We start from the raw sequence: 16,766 nt of genomic DNA on the forward strand, positions 1-16,766 counted from the left end.
AAAGAAAAGAAAAATAGATGTCACGATGTATATCCCAAGAGAATCCCAAGTGGAAAGCGAGCACTTTTCCCTGAAAACTAAACAATAATCATCAACATAAGGAGTATTGGGGTTGGACATTCTCCGCTGGTGACGGATATGCAGAATAGAAGAAGTTTGCAGGAAAGGAAAAGCTCAAAAAGCACAATTAAAGCAGAGCTCTAGTTCTCCTTCTTCTCCTCGGTCGCCGGCGCCGGCGATTGGGCCTCCTCCTTGGCAGGAGCAGGAGCAGGAGTAGAAGCCGGAGCGGATTCCTTAGCGTCGGCATGGTCATGGCCGTGGTGGCCATGCTCGCCGTGCTTCTCATACAACGACACGTGCTTCTTCTTCAATCGCTCCTCCTCGGCGGCAACCATATCCTTCCATAGGTCGCCACTCTCGGCGGACTCCTCCTGTTGAGCCTTCTCCATAGCCACCTGTTTCTTCTTCTGCTCCTTCGACGCTTCCAGGAGGCCCTTGCCCCTGCGCTGGTCAGAGATCTCGAAACCGGCAGACGCGACCAGCACGGCGAGGGTCAAGCCCTGGGCGTAGACACGCGCCTGGACGATCTTCTGCTGCCCCGAGAGGTAAGGGTTGCGGCCGACGAGGGCGAAGGAGCCGATCATGGAGGCGATCCAGGTGACGCCGACGATCTTGTACTTCTCGCGGCGGGCCCAGAGCATCGCGCGATCGAGCATGGTCAGCTGGGAGAGCTCCTCGGAGCGCAGCCGCTGCTCGCGGTTCTCGTACCATTGCATCTGCTGGTTGCGCTCAGCCTCGAAGGACCGCGAGGCGTGGTCGGCGGCGATAATTCCCACGAAGGTACCTGACGAGGTCACCAGGAAGGCCTTCATAGGGAGGGTGAGGTTGCGGATGGTGTGGTAACGGCGCGACGCGAGCATGACACCCGCGGCACCGGCGGCAAGACCGCAGACGGTACCGATACTGCCGCCTTTGACGACGGAGCTGTGAAGTGATTGTTATGTTAGTCTTGAGGGGGGAAAGAGCGTGGAGGAGGCGATAATTGAGGCGAGGAGGGGCGACGAACCTGTAGTGGGCATTCTCTTCTTCCTTAGTGAGAAGCTTCATGGTGGGTTGACGAAGGTGGAGTTAACGAAATTGAACGGTGATGATGAGTTGAGAGAAATATTAACAGTGACAATTCGAAGGAGCACTGGCGATAATATATCCAGATAGGATGCGGTGAGATGAGGATGAGAAAAAGAAAAAAATCTCGAAGGCAGGAGATATTCGGAACTTAAGGTGAGCAAAGCCCGGTGACGTACGATGCACGGGATTCCCGACCTCGGGGACTCGCGGCAATAACTCGGAGTGGCTGCTGACAAACATCTCGCACGAGAAGCGCTGACTCAGACGGCAACGTTCCTCCGCGGTGTCGTTCTGGTGACTTTTTCAACTCAACAGAGGTCAGGAAACACCCTTACCGAGCTGCAACCTGGTCGGTCGGGACTTGTTAACCATGACCATTCTTACTCTCGTTCGTAAATCTAGATCGACTGGAATTTTGTCGGAGATCAGGTCCGAACTACTACTGAAAAAAAATTCACTTATCGATGATAACATTATTTCACGACCAATTCACCCAGAGCGCCTTCACTTTCATAACGTGACAAAGGAACAAAAATACAGTGCAGATTTGGAATTCAGAAGGGAGAAAAAAGAAAGAAAAATATAGGGAAGGGACAAAAAAGAGGAAAATATGAAGTAAGGAGCGAATGCGATGCCCAGTTCAACCGAATCACCGCCGCGATCCTGATCCCTTGGATGCAGCAATCTGGCGCGCCCGCATCTTTCGGAATCGGTCCTCTCCGCTGGCTCCCAAGGGACGAGCGAATTTGCTTTCCTGCACCATTGTAGGACGGGGTACCACGGTGTAACTGGTATGTGTGATATCGGCGCGCGCACGGTTGGCCAGTCGAGGAGGAAGCAATTCTCGAGCTCGTGCTTCGGCCGCAGTGGCCTGTGCCGACGGGGCACGAGAGGTAAGTTTCCTGTAATCGTAAGTCAGTATTGGGCTGGAGTCTCCGTCGTCGGGCAATGAAGACATACCTGGGGTCGAATGCAGCTTCCTGGTATACTCGCTTGGAGTAATCATCACTGCGCTGGAGGATAGGACGGGTCCATTCCGCAAGAAGACGCTCGGCCATACGTTTGATACCAGGCTCGGCGCGCTTGCTCTTGGTGTAGAAAACAATCACTTTTCCGATTCCACTGGCAATCAGGGCTTCCTTGTTGATAGGGAGTTTGGCTAGCGAGTTCATCAAGTCACGTTGGATGTTGTAGGCAGGCAGAGAGCCGTCATCGAGCGGTTCCAGGAAGAACTTGACAGCCTCCAGCAAGTTGATTTCGGGGTCGACCAAACTGTTGACGTATTGATTGCGGTTGAGAAGCGACACCACCTCTGGTAGCATCTTGAGCTTGTGCATGGCCGGGTTGCCTTCACGTCGGCTGGTCGCATCCATCTGTGCAGCGTGGGTCATGCGCTTGCGCATGTCCTCGATCTCAGCATCGGCCATTTGCTCCAGGTCCTAGATGATCATTAGTACCAAGTATGCGTTTGCAGGAAATGAATGTAACGACATACAATGCCGTCTTGCTTTTTGAACCGTCTCTTGGTGGGCTTTTTCATTGCTTCATCCATAGCACGATCAAGGGCTCGTCGACGACCTGTTACCGTTAGACATCACATCGGATAATCTTCCCAGACAAAACCTACGGGTCGCCGGGTCCAAAAGTTCCTCATCTTCCACCACCGCCTCTTTCTTCTTCCGCTCTCTTCTTCTCGAGGATGACCCCTCTCCATCACTGCCCTCCTCCAGCTCCTTCATCCGTCGAGTCTTCTTCTCTCGCCGACCTTCCCTCTTCCGCTGGGATCTCTCGCCGCCGCCTTCCCCATCACGCTTGCGCTTATGCCGACCGATCAGTTTCAGATTATCTTCGTCGATCGCTAACTGGGGACGGTCTTCGATATCAACATTCTCGGGGTCGAAGTCTTCGAACTGCGCCTCGTCGACTTCGGAGAGGATCGACTCGTCATCGGAGCCACCGCCCGCTCTCTCATCCGCGTCGTCATCATCCAGGGCATCGTCCGCGTCGGGACTAGCTGGCGCAGCGGGCTTGTCTTCGTCCTCGTCGCCGGCGTCAGGAGTAGGCGCCTTAGCATCCTCGGCGTGATCGTCTGCGCGCCCGGGACTGGGAGCCGCGGTCGGAGAGTCGGGCTTTACTTCAGGACTGGCCGACATTTTTGTTTAGGTGTGTATGGTTAAAACCGTCAATTTGGAACTGAGGCGTCGGCGCTAAAAGGCGCTCCGTGTGTGCTTTGCGCTAACACGGAGCAGAGATGATTGAGTAGAGAGATCGAAGTGAATCGATCGAGCGAGAATTCTAGGATGTATAAACTTTTTAGAATATGCAAGAATGCGTATGAAACAGGGAGGAAGACGGAATAAACAAAGTGAAAGGTGGGAGAAAACAGAGAAGAACGTCGAAGAGCAAGCAGGCAAGTCGCAGCCGCAACGACGACGACAAAGGCAGAGAGGCCGCCGCAGAAATTCCGCCTCCGCGGTGGTCCGTGCCCGGCAGAATCTCAGCCGCTGAAAGTTCGCAAAGGCAAGACAGCAACGTCCGCTCTCATCCTTCAACCTTCCTCTCTCACATTTTCGTGTCTTTTTCACTCATCCCTACACCTCTCCATACACAATGTTTGCCCCGGGTAAGCTTTCTCGCTGATTTACTTGGGATTCAGAATAAACCCGAGCTTGTTTGGCACGGTGTACTAATGCTTCGTTTCTAGGACAAGAACAGCTCTCCAAGGAGCAGATCAAGGTAATTATACCTCGTCGCTTGTCTTTCCTAATACAGTTCAATCCGGGCTCTTAAGTTTCATGATATTTTACGGCTTGTACTGATGGTTTCCAGGCCGGTGAGGCTGAGGCGTGCCAGACGGTCAACATGGCCATTACCGGCGCCGTCTTTCTGTACCTCTGTAAGTCCGACTGTCATGGAGATCACTGCTTTCTTCTTTCCTCCACAACAAGAGCTGACAAGTTATTTCAATAGCTCCCTTCGCCGTTGACTTCGTCAAGAAGTTCCTTTAAACGCTCCATAAACGGGTTGGCAACATGATGACGGAGGTTAGATGGTTTTGTTTGGTCTATTCTCTTGCATAGATCGTGGCAGGTGTATTAATATTGTACATTCGGATTTCTTTATGATGGGATATTAAGTGGGAAAATGACAAAGTGCCACTTATGGTCTTTCTTTTCTACTCTAGTAATGAGGTCTCCAACGCGGGTGAATTTGCAAATCCCAGCTCCAATAACTCCTTGCTCCGGACATCAACCATAAGCCAAAGACCACCTCGCCAAAGTTCGAAAGATTATCATGTATTTGCAATAGCGACAAGGACTAGGAACCGACCCGACCCTGAAGCTTCTGTGCTTCCTCGAGGTCCTTCTTGACCGACTCCATTTCCTTGTGCAGATGCTGGATCTGGGTATGATAATCGTCCAATATCTATAAAATCAGTTAACAAGACGCACAATCTCGAGACACTGAGGAGTGGAATCAATGCGTACCTTCTTTGCAGCCTTCATCGTATTCTCGTCCAGTTCGTCCTCCGCCTGAGATGCGGCACTCGGGCCGGCCCTCTCGATCTCTGCCTGTAAACGTTTCGACTGTTCCCGGATGGCGAGCATCCTTGCCCAGATTTCCTCGGCACGTCCATTCAACGAGGGGTCGAAAACCGAGCGTTCCAGCTGAGCAAGCTTCTTCTTCAATTCCTCCTCCGCGTCGTCCATCGCGTAGCCTCTGTTTCGTAGGACTTGGGTCTTGGCCGCAAGGGCCAAGCAACGCTTGCTCAGCACAAGATGTTTGCGACGGCAGTCGGCGATTTTCACGGAGATCTTCAGGTCATGTCGGGAGAGTAAATCGGTGAGACAATTGTTGATTTCGTGGAGACGGGTCTGCATCATGGTGAGGAAGTCCTTCTGTCTCTGAGCTCGCTTGCCCAGTTCAAAGAAACCCTTCACAAGCACAGGTACGTAGCCCGACCCGGGTCTCTGTCGCAAGGCATCCTCCCACTTCGTATCGTCGTCATCTGCGCTTGGCTGGTAGAAAGGCGCCGCCTCCTCGCCGACATTGTTATACAAGTAGGTTCGGAAGGGGGAAGAGCGAGCGTTGGCGTCCCATTTCTCCCTGACAATTTGCATCTGCATCGGAACAGTTCGGTGTACTACCATAAGTCAGTATGCCACATCTCCCTGTGCGAGTATTGAACGAGACCGAGTCGCTTACCTCCGGTAACCGCACGACCCGGGGACCAGAGACTGGATCCTTGCTGCTGTTGCTGCTGCTGTCCTATCGTCTGTCCTAACTGAGGCTGTTGCTGTTGCTGCTGTGCTTGGGGTTGTTGCTGTTGCTGCTGTTGCTGCTGTTGCTGACCGGCCTGCTGCTGACCTCCAAGCAATGACCCCCCGAACAAACTCGATTGCGGGGGCTGCTGTTGCGCGGTACTTCCGCCCAAGGTTCCGAACGGACTCGAATTCTGTTGTTGCTGACCTCCTAGGCCACCGAACAGAGATCCCGCGGGTTTCGGTGGCTGGGTCACCGCCGATCCGAAAATGGTGCCGGTGCTCTGCTGTTGCTGCTGGGGTTGTTGCTGGGTTGTGGTAGAACCGAAAAGACCACCTCCTGTCGAGCCCTGCTGGTTCTGCGTCTGTCCTCCCAGAAGACCCCCGCCCTGTTGATTCCCAGTGGTGTTCGAGCCGAAGAGACCGCCGGTTCCAGAAGTGCCAGTGCTGCCGAAGGGGCTAGGTTTAGCGACGGCAGCTCCGAATGGGCTGGGGTTGGCGCCCGCCTGAGGCTGAGCTGCATTTCCAAAGATCGACATTGGCGCAGATGATATAAAGTCCCGGCAGTGACTAAGTTCTTCTAGGTAACGTGGTTAACGGCAAAATTTCGTCCAGTCAGTCGCTCGAGCAACAAATGTCGAGAATTTAAATGCTGATGTCGGCGACGGGCTGTGAGGAAATATGGCCGAAGGCGGTCGCTCAAAGTCGGGTTATTGACTCTGCACCAAGTTCAAGTTCGGGGTTATGCAATTGCTCAAATGGATATCGCGGGGCAGCAAGGCCGTTTGGTTTGGGGGAGGGAGCAATTGCGCTGTCGCACCGGGACTGTTGTGATGGACGGCCGCTGCTTTGTTTTTCGCCGTCACGTGAGAGCTATCAAGGTGCTTACCAGAAGGGCTTAGCGCGGGTTCTTCCATCTTATCTAATGCGTCTATGGCCTCATCCTTCTAACAGGAATAGCAACTATTTCATGCCTTCATCGGGTCAGTAACCATTGCTGCCTTCTCTTATTGACTTTTGGGAGAGCTCTTTGGGAGTCGATACGGACTGGAGATCTAATGAGGCCTCCTACATACTAACTAACATGTATCTCGATCCAGTACTAACTGGGTTAACTAGCCAAGGCCTCGCAGCCTCAAGGCTGGCTCTTTATCCCGTTTTTTCTTCCGTTAAGCACTGGAAATCTCCCTTATGAAAGTTTTTCATTATGAAATCTCTTAAATGCGCTTGGCCCCAACTGTTCCCTGCAAAGGCTACACTCACAGCTATCAATATCCCCGTCCCAGAGCGGCAAAGGTCATTATCGAATGTCCTCCACAACGATCGCTCGTTTGACGATTCCAAAACCCAAGTCTTTACTATCATCTAGTCATTCTGCAACCTCACATCTTCGACTCACTTCGTAACCCCACAAATCCCCTTGTAACATACATAGATACCCGTATACTTCCCACCGACATTATGCACCAGGATAATTACATAATCCAGCATAATGAGCATTCCCGCCTCAGGCATAAACCTGTATCTTACCTAATCCCCAGACCATCAGCCAATCACAAGAAAGCAAAAACCGACCACGGCCGACCAGTCAATTCCCATCCGTCACTCCTCCTCACGACCTCATCCACCCCCAATTCCTCCAACGCAATCCCTCCTCCTCAATTGGCCCTAATCAGCAACCATGGCGACCCGGGAGCCCCAGTACGTTCACCCTCTGTCCCTCTTCTTGCACCTCCCTCCCCAACCCGCTTCCCCGGGCGGGGAAGGGGCCCTAGGGAAACAAACCTCGGTGTCGGAAGTTCATGGAACAAGAAAGCGAAAGCTGGAATTGCAGCTGCAGCTCCGAAGCAGACCGTCCCAATGACTTCGAACCGACACCGAAATGAAAACGAGCAGGAAATAAGCGAATCGGGAACAGGAAACAGCTGGCTAACGTATCTCGGACAATGAAAACAGGTTCAACCAGCAAGTCCTCGTGGACACCACGCCCATGCCGGCGCATATCCCCAAGGTGGACGAGATCGGGGCCACGAGTGCGCCGCTGACCAGCGCGGCTTATTTCATCGGGGACCGGTGCAAGGCATATAACGATGACTTCATGAAGTGCAAGATGGAGGCCAACGGGAAGGGCGAGACGGAGTGCTTGAAGGAGGGGAGGAAGGTGACGAGGTGTGCGGCTAGTGTGTATGTGCTCAATCTTTCCACTTTGTTCCCTGTGGTTGTTTTCTGCTCTGGAGGAGATGCGGTTACTTCACTTGGGAGGCTGGAGCAGATCGGAAAGCTAACCTCTACAAACAAACAGGATCAAGGATATCAACACTCACTGCTTGAAGCAGTTCTCAGCTCACTGGGAGTGTCTGGAGCAACACAACCACCACCTGTGGGACTGCCGAAAGGCCGAGCAGGATCTGAATTCGTGTGTTTTCGACAAACTGGTACGTTTCCTCCGACTCAGCGGGCTCTCCGGTCCCTGTCCTCTGTTCGAATATCACATAACAGAACGGATATGAGCTTCAATTCCCCTGCCAATACATCTATCCGAACGGCAACAATTGACTAATCCACCTTCCTCTCACAAACAGGGCCTCAAGAAAACCATCCCCGGCGCCCCCGAGAACCAAGTCCCCGTGCACCTGCGCCCCAAGCAGATCTTCTCCAAATACCCTGGTCCTCAGTTCTAAGCTTGCAATGTGATTGTATTCTGTAATTCGCAATGTATTCAAGGGAAGGGGGATCACAAAATGAGAAAGAGAGCTACCGAGGCCTCTTATGTAACTTTTCCTTTTCTATTTTTTTATAAACTATGGTTTTGATGTTCATCTGCTCTCGTCTTGCTTATCGGGTTTGAACTGGTATTATGTGGTGCCTTAACTGATGATATTGGATGTACCTGTACCTGTACCAGTCTTTGCTCATGTCTTACATTACCTTGATGGTATTGAATTCAAAGGACTGGATTGGACTGGGCTGGCTTCGATGAACTCGTCCGTTTTGTTGTTGTTGTTGCTGTTGCTGTTGCTGTTGTTTGTGTATATATGATTAGCATTTGTCTAGGTAGGTTCAATTGGTTTAGTAGGATGGAATTTCTAGAGATTCTTCTCTCCTCTTTTGTGCTTACTGTTGTCTTTGCTGGAGGGCTCATTCAATCCATGATAGGACGGTTTCATTGATCTAGGTACTGGAACAGGATGGTCTATTCCTAGAATACAGTGTCTAGTAGGTAGCCAACAAAGGAAATGAACTCGATCATGCATGCACAGTTGAATGATACAGGCGGTGTATCGGGCCAAAAAAGGGAGCAGGAACCAAGCGAATGCAAAGGGATATTAAGGGGAACCAAGAATGGAGGTGGAAGTGAAATGTAAATATATATACTTGAATGGAAAAAGAAATGTGGAAGATATATATCCCAAAAAGATCGAATCGCCCTGAACAGACCAAAAAGAATAAAAGAAAGAAGAGGATAGGAAATCTAAAGCTAAACCAATGTATGCACCGGTACTCGTCGGAAGAATTTAAACTTGGCCAATCGACTCTTCACTTCGGTCCAACCGACCCGAAGCTTCTGTTCTAATCGTCGATCGCCGCGCAGTCGCATCCAGATCAGGGCCATCCCCAGGATGGCCAGATCCCAGATGATTTGGCGGAGAGACACCCAGACCAGCCACTTGAGCCACGCCCAGACGCCGGTGCGCCGGCGATGTGCCAGCGCCCGCGTCTCCATCTGTTCGCGCACAGCGGCAATCTCAGCCGTCATACTAGTCAAGGCCTGCTCGACTCGACGGCGCCATCGGCGGTCATTGTCCGGCGGGCCGCGTGGTCGTCGTTGCGGGTGCCGTTGGTCGGGCTCACTGGTTTGGTCGGAGATGGCGCGGTGATCGTATGATTGATTCCCGTCGGGGTCATGATCGTGGTCATGGTCATGGTCGTCGTCATTGTCATCATCATGGTCGTCGGCGTAGATATTATCCTGCGCCTCCGCATACTCCTCGTCCTCGTCGTCGTCCAGGTCATCGTCCACCTCCCGCGTCTGCGAATGCGTCCCCGACCCGGGGCCCAGGTTGGACCCTCGTCGCCGATATACATCATCCGGCTGGCTGACCGGACTCATAACGCGGAGTCTCGAGTCCCCGCGAGCCGTCGCAGTAATTAGGTTCTCGTACTCGGACCGTGCCAATCGCCCTCCTATACTGGCGTAACTAGGCTGCATCAAGGGCGGCACGCCCACCGCATTGACGGGCGACGACGTAGAGGAAATTGAGGACGTGTTGGATTTGATCTGGTCCCAGACGAACTCGAGCTCGGAGACAAGTTCGCGCGCCTCGGGGGTCTGTGATGCGTATCGGTGCATGGTGTCGATTAACGTGGAGATGTAGCGTCGTTTAGCCTCGGTTCGGGAGAGACCTCGTTGGGCGAACCATGCGTCCCTGTGTATTTGTTTTGAATGATCAGATTTCTGGGGTATTCGTCTGCGAAGAGGAATGGAGGTGCAAGTACCATTTCTCGCACTCGGCGTATACATCGGCAGTGTTTCCGATCGGTCGGTCCATCACCCCCTCAACGTCGCCCTCTAGATGTGTGAAAACCAAGTCAGCGGCCATGTCCGGACAGCGAGTGATGTAGAAAATAATTAGAGTGAGGGTGGAGGAACGCACCCATGCTCTGTTTATACAATCCATAGAGCTTCAGTCGCTCCGAAGCAGGGGGTCGAGCGGTACCGGTGCGCGGAATGCGTTTGACGGTATTCAGGGCGTGCACGAAAACTCGATCTGGATCGCGGGTTGAGTTAGAGCCGTACGCACAGCAGAGCAGAGACCGGAAGAGCACACACCCACAGAGTCCGACATCTTGATCGAAAGATTTGGCTGAGCGCGTGCCTCATGAGAGCAGGATCGGGATCGGGCGACATGCGCGGGGCTCCTTCATCGAGACCGCCGGCGCGACGGGAACCAGAGCGATAAGGGGGAAGAAGGAGACGGAAGGGATCGATGGAATCGGCGCATGCAATGTAGGGAGAGGATGGATGGGTGCCTGGATCGGTGGACTGGAATCTGGAATCCGAATGGAGCAACTTCCCCGGATTTCTGCGAGCTGAGACACGCGATGTCGGCGAAGGATTGACGGGTTGGAGTCGGGCGGGGAGGAGGATAAGATGGACTACTGAGCACTGAGGATCCAAGGGAAACGGATGAAGTAAGAGACGAAGGTGGACCAGACAGCAAGGAATTGAGGGGGCGGAAGGGAGGATGACAGGCAGTCGGAGATGATGTGGAGAGGGCGAAGGAGATTTGGTTGATGGATTGATTGATGATTGATGGAGAGTGACAGATGGACCGCGGCTGTCGGACTTGTCGCGTTGACCCTGTGATTGTCGGGTACTCCTCTCTTCTCTCTCGTCCACGCCCCTTCCATCTATCGCATGATGGTTTCTCACGGGATATAATAATCTGCACATGGATCCACCATCTCCACCGTTCGATTTTCTTTCATTTTTCTTTTCCGATGATTTTCAAAGGCGAACCGCCGAATGAGCAATAGACAACAACATTCTATGCTTCGCCCCCGTTCTTAATGCTCCTGCCACCCTGGACCTTCGATTCGACGCAATCATCTGGCCACGGAAACGTGCGAATGAAAAAAAAAACTCGCTTCCGAAAATACTCGAGATAATGCAGATCGTACTCTTGCGCCCCGAGCACGATAGCAGCCGTGTCCGACGCCATCATACCCCCAGGGCTGATAGACCGAGCTAAGACGTTCAAATCGTCACGCCGCTAAACTATTTTATGATGCAGATTTACGCGGAAAGACAACTCGTCACGAAACCTCTGGCGATTTAGCGGACCGAGGCACCGACCTCATGGCTGGGATCAAAGTGAGGACGATCCACCTGAACGCGGATCGCGAGTTAATATCCATGCTGAGACCGTGTGACCGGATACCAACGAGGTCAAAAGAGGACAGAACTAAAGCACCAGCTGGCGGCCGTCAAGGCGCCAATGTCGGAGTGGTTCCCTTTCGCGATGATAAGTGTCTAGTTATTGCTCTCGCGCTGACTAAATTCTCGATTAGTTGGTTTAGAGAAAAGAGAGAAGGGGAAGAACGTCGTCTTGGAATGAATTGTAAAAAACGGATGGAACAGAAAGAAGATCTCTGTCATTTGTTCGTAACAAAGCAAACGGGGGTTTTTGCGAAGGCAAAGTATGTCTAGGGAGCTTTTCTTATTCCTTGTAACAGGCCTGTCCGCTTTGCTCGATAGAACCAGGATATAAAAAGAACGACAAGTGGTAAGGAGGCAAATAAGGCAATTGCGCAAAGTACTCATCGTACTCAAGAAGGTATATAGAAGTATCAGATATGCAATTAGCCGAAGAGCAATCTGCCCATAGCATATATATTATATTATCTTTTCTTTCCCCCCTACCTTAGATAGATTTGCCTTCTGTCTACCACTAGATCTGCGCATCTTGCCTGACAGATCTTGGCATGCCAATCAGCAATCAACATAAGGCGAAACCCGAACACGAAACGGCAATCATTCGATCAAAGCACCGCAAGGATGACCCATGGAAACGTCGTTCGTGTCCCTGAAGGACAGGAATCGGTTGCCGCCAATCAACCAACGCAACAAACAGACGGAGGGGAAGCCATGCGGTGTGAATGACGTAAATCCAACCGGGCAGAGAGGGAACTTCAAACAAAGAAGGAGAATTCCAGAGGGTCAACCAGGAAATTGTAAGGAGGTATATATAATTGCATTGGAGACTAGACGTGATCAATTGATTGTGTCTTCATGATCTCCTAGGATTTTATGACTTTATGACTCGACTTTATCTGCAGACGTGGTTGTGAGGACTTGGGTTTACAATTAGGTTTCTGAGTGAAAGTATGTCTTATCTTCATCTATACTATCTATCTCGATCTATAGGTACATCTATACTAACCATATACACTGTCCTTCTTCAGATCACCTCCCCCAATTCCACCTTCGAACTCAAACTTCAACGCTTGAAAAACAACTCCAACAAAAATGTCAACAATCCAACCACCCCCTCTAACCACCACCACCACCACCACCACCAACAAAAAACCACACACCATCCGTTTCCCCATCTCCTCCACCCAAATCCCCACCCTGAATTCCAACCATACGCACCCCCATCCGCACCGCCATCCACCCTCCACGCTCCTCCATCAACCCTCAGACTCTCCCAAACGATCAATCTCATATACCGCAACGCCAACTGGTACTCCCGTCCCCTCCCCAACTACCATCGTGAACGCCACTGCCACTGCCACGGCCACGGCAGGTAACAGTGGGAGCGGGAGTGGGAGCGCCACCACAGCCCGCCAGAAAGAAAAACACGATGACTTGACCTGCGATCATAAAGTGAAAGGAGCGTTGACGGAGCTGCTGAATGACGGGTCCGTGAAGGCAGATGAGCGGGGGAGGCGGTCGGTGCAGCGGTTTTTGATGGAGACGGAGCGGGAATTGAGGACGCAGCGGAGGGAGAGTTTGGGTGCGAAAGGGAAGGGGAAGGGGAAGCCTAGGGGGAGGACGATAGGGGAGGAGATGGGGGTGGGTTGGAAGGGGCCTGGGAATGGATCCATCGTGAAGAGAGCTGATGATGAGGATGGAGGGAAGGAGGGAGGTGACGAGAAGGGTTGATTGGGATTATGGTTGGGACGTGGTAATGCCCACTGGAATAATATTTCGGGATTGACTTTTTCTTGCTTCTGTCTCTTGTTTATTCAGGCTCAAGCTGTATTCGATGGCGATCATCACGACATTCCTACGTTGACGGACGATAATTGGCCATGGGATAGCGCGGTCCTGCAGTTCAGGCACAAGTTGCATACGGGCTTATGTAGAATGAAGATCCATACATGTTTACGAAACTAAATATCCCGTGCAACTGTAACTCTCCGGAGAGAGAATATATATTGTGGTATCAAATTCCCGCTCATAGGTATGTTCTCTTAGGACTTAAGGTGTCAAATACGACACGTCCAACAATAATATACTCTACGTCAGTTCTTCATCTTCATATCCATCTCGTTCTCATCCCCGTTCTCTACATCCGCCACCACCTTCCCGCTCATCACCTGCGACAACTCAGTCATCTGCTCGCCGCTGACTGGCGGGCCCGTAAAGTGCTTCCGCGCATACACCACGTACCAGCCGATGCTGATGGCTGCGAACCCCGCGAACACCACGCTGGCGTAGTTCATCGACTCGGCGTCCACCGGCAGGGACACCGGCATGCAGAAGAGGACCACGGCCAGCACGATCCAGCAGATCGTCAAGATGTTGATGGCGTATCCGAACCGACCCAGCGAGAACGTCGATTCCTTGATGGCTTCGCGCCCGCGAAGGAGCGAGATGAAGATGGGCAGACCGTATGAGGTCGAGAGGCAGATGGTCGCCACGCCCGTGAACGAGTTGAAGGCGGCGGTCGAACCAAAGTAGATCAATCCGAGCAGGCAATCGACGCTTGCCGAGAGGATGATGGCCCACACCGGTACGTCCAGACTCTTGTTCACCTGTCGCCAGAGGCGGAATCCGGGGATGGCACCGTCGCGAGCGAAGGCGTAGGTGCACCGGCTGGCGGCCGTCAAGGAGCCAATGCCGGCAAAAATCATGATTCCCAGAACAAGAAAAAGTAGACCGAAGCCTCCACCAGTGGACCCCGTCGCGATCTTGAACACCATTCCGACCGGTTGGCCGCTGGCGACATTGAGAAGCATCTTGACATCGGGCAGGACAAACAGGATGGGAATCAAATAGATCACACCGGTAACGCCTGCTGCAAACACGGACAGCACAATGGCTTTGGGGACCTCGCGATGGGGATTCTGCACCTCCTCGCACATGGCCGCGACCATACCGTACCCGGTCAGAGTATAGGCAGCCTGTAACAAGCCGACGAAGAAGGCCCATCCGGACGGCCTACGGGACGTTAATCAGTCAGCCTCCAGTTTCTCATGAACCCCGAGGGCATGAAGATCAAACTTACCATCCACTGGCTGAAGCATCGTAATGACCAAACACGAACGCAGCGTCTCGGCGATCTTTGGCCATGACCAGCAGCGTCACCAGAATGACGATGACGCTAGCCGCCGTCCAGAAGATACAAACCTTATTGATCAAATCCAGCCACTTGGAAAAGAAGATATTGACCAGCGCGCAGAAGAGTATGACCGCCCAGAACATCAACACGGTCTGCCAGGCATTGGCCACAAACGTCTCGTCCCACAGGGAGATGGCGCTGAGGATCAGTTGGGCGCCACCAAACGTGATACTCAGCGTGACGGTCCAATTGCCCACGAGAGTCAGCCAGCCGTCGATAAAGGACATCATGGGCGCCCATTCCTTGGACGAGAGCATGGCGCTCCAGTAGTACACGCCGCCGGCGGTCGGGTACACGGCGCAGATCTCGGCCAGGGAGGCGGCGATCGCGAGGGAGATCAGAGTGACCAGCACCCAGCCCCAGATGACGCTGACGGCTTGGCCGTCGGTGAGGGTAATGTATAGCGTGGTGCTGAGACCATACGGGGCGGCCATGATTGCGAAGGAGCTGTATCGGGTGGAGAAGAGAGATAAGAAGTTAGCGGGTGTCCAATGGGAGAGAGGGCGAAGGCGGGTCAGGGGACACGAGAGATACTGTAGGAGGCAAAAGGCAAAGGGGATGGGATGCTTACAGTCCGAGAACACTCAACATGCTCAGGTTTCGAGGCAATTCGCTCTTGTAACCCATTCTCGCCAACGCCTCGTTGGCGTTGGCATCGACGGAGGATTGCCGCATGGTGCGAGTTGAGAGATCAAACAATGCAATCAAATGTATAGGGGGAGCAGCGATGGGAAGCAATGAGTTGAGACGAAGTGTCGCGAGACATGTCGCAGGGGACAGGAAGAAAGAGAAAGAGAAGAGAAGGAGAGGGAGGGAGAGGGAAGAAAAGGAAGGGTTGAAGAGGAGGACGATCGAAAGAGAGCACAGAGAGGGAAGGCGAAGAAGGGAAAGGATACGAAACCTTAACCCCCCCGCAATTCCTCGTCCATTGGGTCATGTGATAAGAGACACCAAAGGCAATCCAGTCGTAACTAAACCGGCCGCGGACCGAGACCGCGCTGGTCGATCTGATAGTAGCTAGTTGTCAGTCGTTAATCTCATAGTGATAACATAGTCATACCCTCATGATAAGATGCAGTGACTAATGCCCTCGGGGCGATGAAATCATCGGGCGCTGATAGTCCGTCCTGGCCTGGTCCACACGCTGTCCGCGGACTGCGTGCAGGCTGTTGGTGACACAGGTAGAGGAACCAAGTTAGATGGTAGATCCCTCGTCATTGTTAGTATTAGTAGTTACTCTTCACGTTTCTCTGAATTGCAGCCAGATAATCCCCGTGGAGGCGCTCCGACCCGTTGCTTGCGGGGAAATAAGAAATAAGGACAGGACAAGGCACCACTCGCCCCATTTCTTTCATTTCTCTTACTTAACCGATATTCTTCCGGGGCCACTCGATCGACTCCCTCCAACTTACCGGTCCAGCTACAGAAGCTACGGAAGAACACTAGTCCACGACTCCTACAAAGGCACCAGGCTATAGTTCAATTCTTGCATTCACAACTAGAGATGCGACTATGTATTCTCCAACATACATCGCGGGTCACTCGGCGAGTGACGGCTGCCACATCGATGCGCGGTCGCGTAGAAGGACCTCGATGAGCGCCAAGATCAACGTCAGGTTGATGTTTCAAAGAAAGTATGCCCGGTCAGAGGAGGGTGGGGGTTGGCACAGGGAACTGGGGGTATCAAACGTCAAATCGGGAAGGGTACATATGCACATAGAGAGCCAGGACAAGCCGCAGATTGATTCGATGGGGAAAGTGAATTTCAATTGATATATTGTTTTTGCTCTTTTGTCTTTCGGGATTTTTTTCTTTTTCTTGCTGGCTGTGCTGGATGGTGGGAATGTCTCTAATGTACGGGGCGAGGGCGAAAGTAGGCCCTAATGGTGGTTTTGTGTCGAGGATGGAAACAGAGTGCAAGGGAAGTGGGGAGGAAGCTGAGGAACGGGATGGCGGGGACGAGAAAGGGAGGAAACAAGGAAATCCAAGATAACAAAGGGGAAAAGAGAAAAATGATCTTGAAGGACGGCGAGACCCAAGACAACAAGACGGCAGAGGGGAGGAGACGTTGGGTCACAGTGGGCCAGTCCCGGGCATCAACCATGGCTGCCACCTGGTCCTTTCCCACCGCCATTTGCGGGTTGTTCTCCCCCCAGTGCCCCAGAGCCAGGCCGTCGTCTTTCCCATATCTTTGGAGACCTCCTCGCCAACAGGAGAGGGAATGGGGGAAAACAATAATTGTATC

At 52.5% G+C, this 16,766-nt stretch overlaps 7 protein-coding genes across 7 annotated transcripts; 2 read left to right on the plus strand and 5 right to left on the minus strand.

Annotated features, from left to right (window-relative positions):
* Window positions 1–200: 200 nt before the first annotated feature.
* On the minus strand, window positions 201–1,107 carry KD926_010317 (HIG1 domain-containing protein; the record flags this gene model as incomplete). The annotated part of the gene is made up of 2 exons (XM_053095792.1): window positions 201–984; window positions 1,067–1,107. The coding sequence occupies 2 exons, from the start codon at window positions 1,105–1,107 to the stop codon at window positions 201–203; spliced, it is 825 nt and encodes a 274-aa protein (XP_052959975.1).
* A 670-nt stretch (window positions 1,108–1,777) lies between these two features.
* Window positions 1,778–3,281, minus strand: KD926_010318 (transcription factor SPN1; the record flags this gene model as incomplete). The annotated part of the gene is made up of 4 exons (XM_053095793.1): window positions 1,778–2,030; window positions 2,089–2,567; window positions 2,624–2,706; window positions 2,756–3,281. 4 exons carry the CDS (start codon window positions 3,279–3,281, stop codon window positions 1,778–1,780), a joined length of 1,341 nt encoding a protein of 446 aa, XP_052959976.1.
* A 1,165-nt stretch (window positions 3,282–4,446) lies between these two features.
* Window positions 4,447–5,929, minus strand: KD926_010319 (putative nucleoporin; the record flags this gene model as incomplete). Its single annotated transcript, XM_053095794.1, has 3 exons — window positions 4,447–4,554; window positions 4,617–5,272; window positions 5,335–5,929. The coding sequence occupies 3 exons, from the start codon at window positions 5,927–5,929 to the stop codon at window positions 4,447–4,449; spliced, it is 1,359 nt and encodes a 452-aa protein (XP_052959977.1).
* A 1,142-nt stretch (window positions 5,930–7,071) lies between these two features.
* KD926_010320 (coiled-coil-helix-coiled-coil-helix domain-containing protein) lies at window positions 7,072–8,071 on the plus strand (the record flags this gene model as incomplete). The annotated part of the gene is made up of 4 exons (XM_053095795.1): window positions 7,072–7,091; window positions 7,347–7,574; window positions 7,693–7,825; window positions 7,973–8,071. 4 exons carry the CDS (start codon window positions 7,072–7,074, stop codon window positions 8,069–8,071), a joined length of 480 nt encoding a protein of 159 aa, XP_052959978.1.
* A 797-nt stretch (window positions 8,072–8,868) lies between these two features.
* On the minus strand, window positions 8,869–10,237 carry KD926_010321 (acyl-CoA-binding domain-containing protein; the record flags this gene model as incomplete). Its single annotated transcript, XM_053095796.1, has 4 exons — window positions 8,869–9,817; window positions 9,888–9,960; window positions 10,046–10,159; window positions 10,222–10,237. 4 exons carry the CDS (start codon window positions 10,235–10,237, stop codon window positions 8,869–8,871), a joined length of 1,152 nt encoding a protein of 383 aa, XP_052959979.1.
* A 2,183-nt stretch (window positions 10,238–12,420) lies between these two features.
* KD926_010322 (uncharacterized protein) lies at window positions 12,421–13,059 on the plus strand (the record flags this gene model as incomplete). Its single annotated transcript, XM_053095797.1, has 1 exon — window positions 12,421–13,059. The coding sequence occupies one exon, from the start codon at window positions 12,421–12,423 to the stop codon at window positions 13,057–13,059; it is 639 nt and encodes a 212-aa protein (XP_052959980.1).
* A 362-nt stretch (window positions 13,060–13,421) lies between these two features.
* KD926_010323 (putative GABA permease) lies at window positions 13,422–15,196 on the minus strand (the record flags this gene model as incomplete). Its single annotated transcript, XM_053095798.1, has 3 exons — window positions 13,422–14,340; window positions 14,408–14,968; window positions 15,093–15,196. The coding sequence occupies 3 exons, from the start codon at window positions 15,194–15,196 to the stop codon at window positions 13,422–13,424; spliced, it is 1,584 nt and encodes a 527-aa protein (XP_052959981.1).
* Window positions 15,197–16,766: the final 1,570 nt, after the last annotated feature.

This window comes from Aspergillus affinis, assembly GCF_023601865.1.
Source record: "Aspergillus affinis strain CMG 70 chromosome Unknown NODE_7_length_541545_cov_85_609384, whole genome shotgun sequence".
Lineage (NCBI taxonomy): Eukaryota > Fungi > Ascomycota > Eurotiomycetes > Eurotiales > Aspergillaceae > Aspergillus > Aspergillus affinis.